The sequence below is a fragment of the Clarias gariepinus genome, chromosome 1 (assembly GCF_024256425.1).
Source record: "Clarias gariepinus isolate MV-2021 ecotype Netherlands chromosome 1, CGAR_prim_01v2, whole genome shotgun sequence".
NCBI classification, from domain to species: Eukaryota; Metazoa; Chordata; class Actinopteri; order Siluriformes; family Clariidae; genus Clarias; species Clarias gariepinus.
In genome coordinates this window covers 41,022,744-41,034,290 of record NC_071100.1, presented here as the reverse complement: position 1 = coordinate 41,034,290, position 11,547 = coordinate 41,022,744, and the positions used below count along the sequence as shown (strand labels likewise).

General features: G+C 39.2%; 1 protein-coding gene across 1 annotated transcript in view; it reads right to left on the bottom strand.

Annotated features, from left to right (window-relative positions):
• Window positions 1–2,283: 2,283 nt before the first annotated feature.
• dars2 (aspartyl-tRNA synthetase 2, mitochondrial) overlaps window positions 2,284–11,547 on the bottom strand; it is a 28,059-nt gene continuing 18,795 nt past the window's right edge. Inside the window, exons 13-17 of the mRNA XM_053504106.1 lie at window positions 8,268–8,420; window positions 6,908–7,126; window positions 5,438–5,548; window positions 3,019–3,094; window positions 2,284–2,668 (exon numbers count right to left, since the gene is read on the bottom strand). Of these exons, the coding sequence (XP_053360081.1) occupies window positions 2,478–2,668; window positions 3,019–3,094; window positions 5,438–5,548; window positions 6,908–7,126; window positions 8,268–8,420 (750 nt within the window). The 3' untranslated portion in view covers window positions 2,284–2,477. The remainder of the gene's footprint in view (window positions 2,669–3,018; window positions 3,095–5,437; window positions 5,549–6,907; window positions 7,127–8,267; window positions 8,421–11,547) is intronic.

Below are 11,547 nucleotides of genomic sequence, written 5' to 3'. Positions count from 1 at the left end.
AGGTTTTAATATGTATCGGAGAGCAAACCCTTCCGAAACCAGACAGTGTATTATCTAATCAAATATTTTGACAATTCAATTTCGAAAGTACAGCAGAGTTGCACATAAACATTTTAAAGCAAATAAAAACTAAATATATAGTTCAAATAAAAACATTCCTCCAAAATGAATGAGGAAACCAATGAAAAATGGTTTTTGAGACAGTCCACGTTGGACCACTGCTTATCCACATCCGTCATTAATACATCTTCCTCAAGCCTCCTGGGATCCACTGACATTCCAGCTGTATTAAGCTTCAATAAGGACTGATTAGTTTGAATAGAAGCTGCACTGTTTAAATAACTCCTCGTGGCACCTTTTTCAGACCTGAAGTGAAGTGAAGATTTCCACGTGAACACATTTGACGTTGAACCTCTACAGTTAGTGCCTTCTTTTTTTTTTACTCCTTTTTCTGCTATGGTATTGGGAATTACAAACGAGTTATCATCTCCACATGAGCATCACTCTGCACGGATAACCATCCAGTAACCTTCAGGGAGTTCTCTACATCCTGATTTCATCGAATGTGTGAAAAACCAAACATGGATACCTCGTTAAAACCAGCATGTTTAATATTTTTAAATCAGCTATGGGTAAAGCAGAGGCAGTTCCCCAATATTCCATTTATTTGTATATATAAATATATACAAATATCCCACTATTTGATTTATCTGCCATGCATATTCAGGGTCGCTTTGCAAGGATACATCTTTACACAATTTTCTTTAAATCGTCTCTGAATGTAGAAAAATAGCTTTTAAAGCTGCTAATTTTCTCCGTTCAGGGTTCGGTAGATAATAAGCCCTTATTCTCTGACGTTCTGCTCCCTTGTTCGTGTTCTGAGTCCACTGCCTGGTCTTAAAGACTGTGATAATAAATATGACCTTTGCTTTGCATGCGTCCGACTACGGTCCAGAAAAAGATTCATTAAAGCATAAGTAATTCCAGCCACAGTGAAACCTGTGTACTAGATTTCCATTTCGGGGTTGATCATTCTCTTTTCTAATGCAACACAGCCATGGATTGTCGGAGAAATGGTAAGATCATTCACAAATTGAGATCAAATATTAAAATCTAATCCCTATAAATATCCCTTTGATTAAAGGTTAATGTTCTGAGTTAACTGAACACACCGACACACACACAAAAAAATTGTGAGCTCATTATCCCTCCGCATGTCTCAGGAACCTAAAGGCTCCTTCCTACTCATCACTTCCACTTGGCTTACTGTCTCGAGAAATTACAAAATGGTGAAAGATTTGCAAAGTGACAAATTAAGCCCCGAGAAAGATTCTCAGCTGGTATCGGGTATAATTACTCGGCACAGCCACGCACACACTGTGTGCTAACTCAAAGTGGTTTATGTGAGGAGGGAATTTCATAGTCATTGGTCTGACCTTTTGTGTTTGCGCTACGTACTTTGAGCTCTGACGGGAGATTCATTTAGGCGGTTTGAGAGTGTGAGGAAATTGAAGGTGGTGCTGATACCAGTTGAGAACGAGCGAAGAGTTCTGAACTTGAGTCACGCTCATGTTCTGCAGTTATTTGATCACTCCTGGAACTCCGCTATGAGTGAATTGAGATTGATCTTAGTGCCTCACTGTCAGTTTCTGTTTATTTGAGGTTCTTCATCAAGGAGTTTTTATATCTTCAAAGCTGCCTGATTCCCTATCTACCAAGACGGAGAAAGTTCACTCATGCGCTGTGCCAAACTGGGTAGTCGCTCCACACTTTAGCGGTGTGTTTGGAGATTTAATGAGAACATCTGCTTACAAGCCTGTCAGTGTTGGCAAGCGCAACATCGCAACATGTCGTTTCCTGACTAAAATGTAAGCCACAGCAAGTCAGAGACTTCGTTAAACTGAGAATCGGCGCCATTCGGCATCCCTACTCACCTCCGTTTTCACACAGCGTACAAGGTCTGACCCCAAAATAACACTCAGCATAATGAATATGTGGACCCAAGTGTGGGAGATCAGTATGCTGCTGCTGAAGATAAGCATCAGCCCTCGGCGAACAACTGATGTTATACCGGGAAGTGAAAAGCATGAAATGTTAGATATGTATGCATTCTGCTTCAGGATATCCACAAAGGGAATGCAGCGTGATGGACCAACGCTACCCCCTACTGGAATGTTCTCTCTCGCGCTCTCTCTCTCCCTCTCTCTCTCTCGCTCATTCTCTCTGAATCAAGACACATGCAACTGTTCTTGTAAGTCTTGAACTAAATGAAATGCATGAAGGAAAAGAATACATTGTCTTTAATGAGTTACAGACACTACAGTATCTAAAAAGGATGTTTAACATAAAAAAAGTGGTTTGATCCAAGAAACTGCTTAGAGATTCTCAAGCTCTACATGAAATGAAGTCAGCCTCCTGCTTTACCTCCCTTAACAAAAAGAGTCAAGGTGTAAAGAAGACAATACACAGTGGAAGAGTCATGGTTTGTCCACCTGGCCATTTTTAGCACCAGGCCAGAGCACAGAGATGTGGTATGGCCTCAGCTCCTCCTTTGACACCAAACTGGGGGCGTGGCTCATGAGGTCATGACCTCTGAAGGACTTTGGGAAGGCGATGACATCCCTGATGCTGGAAGCCCCCACGATGATGGAAACCAGCCTATCCAGACCTAAAGGAGGAGGGTGAAGTGTTAAAACACTGCCATGAAATCACTGAGAAGACTTTCACAGTTTGTTACTGGATCTTCAACGTTGGTTAAAAGTTTGTGTTTTGAGTCTCGGACAGAAAATAAAATCTCAAATGGACACGGTTTTGTTTTGACTTTCGAGTTCTCAGAAGAGTTGCAGCGCTGCCAAGTAATCTCTGTCAGACGATCAATTTTAGCTCGGAGCATGACCGCAGCTGATATGGGGAGATAACTTCAGAAAAATCTTTTACTTACAGCCGCTCTGTTATGACCTTATTCTGTTTCTAACTGATGGATCTTGCTAGGTACCAAGTGTCACGGTTCGAGCTTACCTAATGCAATCCCGCCATGCGGAGGGGCTCCGGAATCCAACGCCTCCAAAAGGTGAGAGAGGAGAGACGGATCTTCCTGTAAGACAGTTAGAGCAGGTCACAATTCAAGGACAGTCTTTATTTAGTTTAGGCATTACACTGCATTATAGTCACACAAAAGAAACTCTGATTTTACGTTCCATGTAACCATGACCACCATTTCACATTTTACTTTTTTTAATTCTGCATCTGGCTGGGTATACTATAAACCTGTTCGAGATCCACTCACCAGCCACTTGAGCGCACCTTTACAGCTGATTATCCATGCAATTATTATTTGATCATCCGGCACAGACACAATGCATAAAACTGTGCAGATGAACAGCTTCATAATAAACATCAGAAGTGTCATCTCAGTGACATTGATTCGTTTGCTGATTTTTGACAATTGTTACTTACAACAGAGAATAATTTCCAAGGAAATAATAATAATTATTAATATAATATTAATAATAGTAAGAAGAAATTACTTCAGTTGAGCCTGCCAGCAAAACATGCCTTGTTAATGACAGAATGTCCAGGAGAAATGCCAGAATAGTACAAACTGACTGGAGACCTCTGTGTACTCAAGTAAAAATCTTTACAATCGAGGTGAGCAGAAAAGCACCTCAGAATGCACAACGAACCAAATCTTAAGGTGAATAAGCTACAAAAGTAGAGGACCATATCGCATTTTCCCTGCCAGGCAAGAACAGGAATCTGAGGGGACTATCTCTCCAGTGTCACATGATTGGCTAACTGTAGACTTGCATAAATAACTTAGCAGGGCTAAAGGGGTTCCTATTAAAGTGACGGGTTATTGTTGTTGCAATGCTAAATGACACCAAAAGATCAAACACACTTTAAAGAAAGTAATATAACTTAATACTATAAGTAGAATTTTTGCAGGAGCTATACAGGGTGGCTCAAAGTTTTCAATCTATGGGCATCTTTCCTTATACATAAAATATCACACTTCACCCAAAGACTAAAGAACTAACAATAAAATATCGCACATAACAATACCTAACACTACTTTTACCCTGAGGTCATGTGAAGGGAGTACTATATCAGAATCAGCCCAGAACAATCGGTGCACTAAAGTAAGAACTTAGTTCTACATGAAATGTTTAACATTTAAATACGGGCTCGTATTTTAAAACACTCGTATACCAAATTTAATTCTCCCATAAGAAATAATGGAAACTCAAATAACTCGTTCCACAGCCCAAAAGAAAATACATAATAATAATTAACACAAAATATAAAGTAAAAATAAAACAAATTAACCTGCACTGTACCTTTACAAAAAAGTAAAAATAAATCCCAACAGATAAGTGTTTCCGTTCATGTGCACAGGCGCTGTGTATGTGTGTGTGTGAAGCTAAAGCAAGCTACCCTCTCCCCCTTCTCGTCTTAAACAGTTATCCTTCCTCCACTTTTTTCCCCACATGTGCGCACGCACACAACGGAAACCCGGTTTATCGGACAAGAAATCTTTCTAATGACACTCGACTAAGTGACACACTAACGGAATCACTGCTGTCAACATAAAACAGAATAACCTGCACTAACCTAAACTAACTTTGTTTTCCAAGCCAAAATGTATAAAAAATTTTTGCTCATCTTGCGGAACACTCGCAAACCATGTTACTCGCAATCCGAGGTTTCACTGTATATACAGTAAGGCGGCAAGGTGGCATAATGGTTAGCCCAGGTTTGAGGGTTCGAATACCACCTTTTGGGCCTGCCGCATACAGTTTGTTTGTACTCCCTGTTGATTTCCTCTGGGTACTCTGGTTTCCTCCCACAGACTGTTAAGCATTTTTTTATTCCCTGTAGTCTGTAAGTGAGTGTGTGCGTGCGTGCTTGTGTGTCCTGTAGCGGATTGGCACCCGTCCAGGGTGTACCCCTTATCGTACCCCAAGTCCCCTGGAAAAGGTTCCAGGTGAATCTATTCAGTGTACATAGACAATTAAGAAAAGGTGAATTTGAGTTCTTTATAAATGTTATTATTTTAATTCAGTCTTCACCTACAGGTTTCACCTATAGATTTTGGACCTAAAAAGCCCAAACTCTGAAAAATAAAAAGCTTAATAAAAAGCTTGGTAAATATATATATATATATATATATATATATATATATATATATATATATATATATATACACACATACACAGTGTATATATATATATAGAGAGAGAGAGGGAGAAACAAAACAAAATGGCCAGGTAATGTTGTATAAAATCTCTAGTCTCTGTGTAAGCATATACAAAAGCACTGAGCTGTAACACTGCACTGACTCTAAACCTACTGTCCACATATTGTCCGGTGTTTCCACTGCGACACAAGGCATTTATATTTCACCGTTGCATTGTTTGCTAAATTGCACATGCTTTACCTTGAGGATGTTCTCCAGGATGTAGATCTGTTGAGCTGCATTGTGGATGCGGATAGAGCCGCCGCCTATCTCACAGCCATTCAGCACCAAGTCATAGTGTTGGCCACGCACCTGAGGATAGAATTGTAAAAAAACAAGTGTATTTAATTAAAGGAGAGGTTGTGGATAAAAACATGGAGGAGTGAGAGAAACTGAGGCGGTGACAAAAATGTTTAATCAGCCCTTAATTGACATGAGGGACCGACCGTGCTGGTGTGAATCCTTCTCATTTCTGATGTGATAACAGGATAATTCAGAGCCTTGGGGTTTAGATTTATCTAGTCATAGGGTTTTTATTATCTATTCTTCATAGGGTGAGTCTTAGTATTAGGCAAATACAACTTTAGACTAACAAAGTATACTTTTTTTTTTTTTTTTACCATGCCATTACTCATTTAACAAAAATGAAGCCTAAAAGAATGGCTTTCATTTATGCACAGCTCTATCTTAACAGCATTTCAGTTGGATTGAGGTCTGGATTTTGACTTGGCCATTCCAACACCTTGATTCTTTAAAGGTTTAGCCATTGTGATGTAGATTTACTGGTGTGCTTCATATCATTGTCCTGTTGCATGACCCAAATTCGATCAAGCTTTAGCTGTTGGACAGAGTATTCACATTGACCTTTAGAATACTCTGGTATACAGCGGAGTTTGTGGTCGATTCAAGATGGTCCCGTGGCTGCAAAACAAGCCCAAAGCATCAGCCATCCACCACCATGCTTGACAGTGGGTATGAGGTCTTTCTGCTGAAATGCGGTTAGGGTTTTGGCAATAATTGGCACTGAGCATTAAGGACACACAACTCTTTGGCCTCATCTGTCCATAGGACATTGTATCAGAAGCCTTGTGCTTTGATTAGATGCCGTATTGTAAACCTGTTCTTTCAAGACAGTTCAGTCTTCTTCTAATTGTGCTAGCATAGACTTTAACTTTTAACATGCTCATTGAGGCCTGTATTGTCTGACATGTAGCTCTTGTGTTTTTTTCCTTTGTATTTGCACGGTCTAATCTAGGGGTGAATGTAGAATGTGGAACTCCAAATAGTTTGGAAATTGTTTTATAACCCATTTCAGATTTATGTGTAGCAACAATTGTTTTTCTATTGCATATGTCTTTTCACTAATGTTTTACAGCGATTATGTTTTTACACAAAAATATAGGGTATGCTAACTTTTACACATTATTGTACCATTGTTATCAAAGCATCTTGCACAATTTGTGACAATTTGGTCACAATTACTCGCTTTACAAAGGAATAACAAAAATACAGTACCAAACAAACAACGCTATACTGTAAAAATACATTTCAAATATTTTAACATACACATATTTATAGTTATGTTTGCTTAAATGCCTCTATCACATTTCTGTGTTCAAACATTGTGTCTGTACAAGGAAAAATAAAATATGGATAATGCCGCAGTGCAACCTTGTGAGGCTGGGTGTAGAGCAGGTGGGCATCCTCGGGCATGGGCGCAGTGAAGGGGTGGTGTGCAGATTCCAGTTCCTCCGAGTCATCCTCTTTAGGTAAGAAGAGGGGAAAGTCCACCACCCACAGGAAGTGAAAGACTGTAGGGTCACGTACAGGCACACCGCGACCCTCCAACAGCTCAGCACACTGCAATCTCAGTTTCCCCAGAAGTGGGCGCTGTGGGGAAACATACAAAGAAAAAAAATACTGAGCCAAAAAGGATTTTTTGTTTATCTTGTATCCTAAGGCTACAAAATTCATATTTTTCAAAGTGGGATCTAGTCTTGGGTGAAGGATAGCTAGAAGGTCCATGCTCTTTTTTAAGAGTCAAGTTAGTGTAGTGCGCAAATGACTGTGTTCAATAGCAAGTAGATTAGATTAGATTTAACTTTATTGTCACTGCATATGAGGTACAAGGCAACGAATTACCATTAGCATCCAATGAGAAGTACATTTTGAAAACACGTTTCAGGAAATTAAGAACAGGAACATAACGTGAACTAGTGACTAACAAAAAGCAATCTGAGCAATGCAGGGATGAAATAGTTTACTGGCATGAATACAAGACCGATGACGTTCAGATGACTGTATTGAATTTTATCCAACAAGTCTATTTAAATGTTCATTCTGTAAATTCCTGTCTTATCCCCTGCCCTACTGTGAAGTGATATCTGTTCTCAAAGGAGAAACTTTTTTTTTTCTGTTTCATGGTTTGGTGGAATTTACTTTATAAAAGTCAGGACTTTACACCATCTGTTGTCCTGTCATGAGCTTAGGCTACATTACAATGCAGTTGTGAAAAGCACAAATAAGCTACCAAATATGAACGTCTTACTTATATACACTGTGCACTAGTACGATTATAAAGAACAAAAGCTGATAAAACTTAACAAAGAAACCGAAATTAACTATTAATGAAAGGTTAAGACAGAGTTACACACTATTGCTTTTCATTTCAATATTGACAGACCCCAATCAAAATAATGACTAATTGATTTTAATTGACTAACTGATTTTAAACCAGTGCTGCAGTTACATCCCCAGTCAGTTAGTCACTCAGTCATTTCTCCCCAACTGTTAGTTGAAAGACCGAAATTAACACAAACATTGCCGACTGAGAAAAAAAATTGTTCCGATTAAGTTTTGTAGCAAAAAAAAAAATAAATAATGAATATGTCACAGACACATTCTAAGGTTGAATTGAATTAGTGTGTGGCATTTCTAGCCGAGCAGCTGCACTCGGATGCTCTAATGAAGCGAAATGAAAGGGTATCATTTACTGCTGATGAGTGTGTGTAGTCATGTGTGTAGTACACACCACCCGCTCCTGGGCTCCGGCGACGATGAGGAGCAGGTCTCCGGCACTGGCTCTCGTCTTCAGCAGCAGCTGCTGCCTCGTCGTGTCCGGTATCAAGCGACCGAGGGGAGATTTGATGGATCCCTCTTCCCTAACCAGCATGCAGTCGACCTCCTAAACAGCAAAGCACACAAACAGGACAGAGTGGCATTTACCCCCTGGAAAATCTGGTAGAAGAAAAATGACTTAAAGTTTAATGATTAACTTAAGTCTGGTTGAGTTCATTTTAAGATTGTATGAGACTTTTTTTTAAATTTTATTTAATTTAATTTTTATTCTTATTTTATTTTATTTTATTTTATTTTATTTTTAACATTCGACCTGTATTTACAACATACGATATGCACTGCAGTCCTACCACATGATTGGCTGATTGGATAATGACAAAATTCTGCAGCTGGATAGATTTTCGTTTAAATTGACAGCAGAGTGTATAAAGTAGAGATTTGAATCAATATCATCTCACTGACTTTTTTTTTAACTATATTTGAACCTATATGTTTTTATTTTAATGCTTGCATTTGAGGTGGTAAAATGTCGCCATTCCCCTATAATTTAACAGGTTATAAATAAATCACAAATACACACTGTACAGCATCCCGTATACTAGGAGCAAAAACTTTTTTAAGTTTATAAAATTGTAACAAAATAATAAATTAACGGATATTGAATTAGGATGTTTATAAACTCATGAAACTTACAGAATCGCAATACAAAAGGAATCGACACCTAGGTATCGTGATGATAACGTATCAGGTGGGCCCTGGTGATTCCCAAGTCTAGGACGAAGTGTATATTTTTGGTCTCTGAAGGCACATTTTCTAGGCCATTGTTATCAGAAGTGTGTCCATTATCAGCCTGAGGTGCTCATTGGCTAGAAAAGATAATGTAATTTTTTAAAGCTATCATGACTTTAGCCATCAAAGGTTTGTGCCATCTTGGGTTATTCATTTCAGCGTGAAGACAATTAATGTCAAACCGTCAGATTAAAATGCAAATTACGATCAGTTATAGTGGTAGAGTGGATTTATGTAATGTAAAAAGGCCCTTTTCTAAGAGAAAGCACACACAAAAGGAGGGACTTTTGTGACTTTTGGGGTTTTCAAGGTCATTTTATTGAGATATGCTGGTACTCCTCCTCTGCCTGACGGCCTACAGACAGACCAGAGGAGGAGTCGCTTTTAAATCAAGCTGCTGCAAGTTTAAATTTCCCTTGTTCTTTTTTTTTCCAATTTCTTTTTTCCATGTATCCTAAAAAAATTTGATAAATCTGACAGGACTTTTGTCTGCTTTTTTTTTGGCTTGATTTACTTTTAATTAACTAAGACTTCTTATACCAATTTCATTTTACTCGGGACTCTGAGGGCTTGTAAAACATCAAGGTCTTCTATCTGAAATACACTTTATATTCTTCATAACTTTACCAACTTCCTTTGAAGCTTCACATGAGCTGCTGTCACATGAACATAACACGGTATTAAGTGAGCTAGAGTCTCATGGGTATCCAGGTGAGATTATCCACTGAAGGGAGAGAGTGCAAACAAGAAGCAGAGACTACCACTAGAACTGTGGTACTTTTGTGCAGAAGTTTTGTGCATTAGTTGTTAGGACATTATGAACAAATATACAGGGGGTTGGACAATAAGACTGAAATGCCTGGTTTTAGACCACAATAATTCATTATTATGGTGTAGGGCCTCCTTTTGAGACCAATATAGCATCAATTCGTCTTGGGAATGACAGATACAAGTCCTGCACAGTGGCCAGAGGGAATTTGAGTCATTCTTCTTTCAGAATAGAGGAAATGGATGGAGGAAAACGTTCCTGACTCGCTCCTCCCAAACTCCCCAAAGTGGTCCAATAATATTTAGATCTGGTGACTGTGCAGGCCATGGGAGATGTTCAACTTCACTTTCCTGTTCATCAAACCATTTTGTTACCAGTCTTGCTGTGGTGTATTGGTGCAGTATCATCCTGATACACGGCACCGCCTTTAGGATACAATGTTTGAACCATTGGGTGCACATGGTCCTCCAGAATGGTTCGGTAGTCCTTGGCAGTGACGCACCCATGTTGCACAAGTTTCAGGCCTAGTGAGTTGGGCAGCTGTGGTTTTATGTTTTTTGGATGCAATCCGGGTAAGCACCCAGACATCCCTTTCAGACAGCTTTCCACAGTTAGTCCTGTTGGATGTGGTTTGTCCTTCTTGGTGGTATTCTGACATACCGTGGATACCGTGGCTCTTGATACATCACAAAGACTTGCTGCCTTGGTCACAGATGCACCAGCGAGACACGCACCAATTTGTTCTCTTTTGAACTCTGATATGTCACCCATAATGTTGTGTGCATTGCAATATTTTAAGTGAAACTGTGCTATTACTCTACTAATTAAACCATCACACTCAGTTTTTCAGTGGCCAGTGTTTAAGTTTATTGCCCAACCCCTATATATGTATCTATCCTTTGAAACCAAAGGATAGCAATGAAAGCCTTCCTCCAATTTCCCACAAGCATCCTCATGGGCATTATGCTTATACAGAACCTGCTAGGAAGCCAATCTATTGCAATGCATTCTGGGATTTCATCAGCACACTAGATCATGCATTATGCCTTTGGAAATGACTTTGACTGATTGTTTACAAATAACTTCAGACAATACTACACAATGGCTCAAAGTCAAATCGATCTTTTTTGCATTTGGTTTGTTTTTATGTGTGCATTTTCTTTCCCAGACTAATTGTGGGTTTTACATTTTGCACTTATACTTGCATAACAGAAACTGTAAAAAGTTTTGCAAAACAGATGTTATGTATTACTCTCGAGTCCTAACTCCTGGGTTGTATCGTGACACATGAGGAGTTATGTAAATTTAGAAAAAAATGAAATGACTTCATCCCAGCTGGGGGGTGCGGTTTAAGGGGAGCAGGAGAGTGAAGGAATAAGCAAATTAACGTGGAGCACCTGTCTCTCTTCTGTGAATGCTGATTTAACGTGTTGTTTTCTTTCTCTCTCTTTGTGTATGTCTTGTTAGCATGTCTGGTGAGCGTGTTTTATATATGTCTCGTGAGCTTGAGTTGCTGGAACACTGCAGATGTGTTGCTGTTTTAATTTGAATTCCGAGCATGGGCAGGGACGAAAATAAACGCTCACCGGTAATCTCACCCTCGGTCCTTTGATATTTCATCATAAATACACATGAAGTTACAACTGCACCATAGATAAACTGTAGACCAAGCACA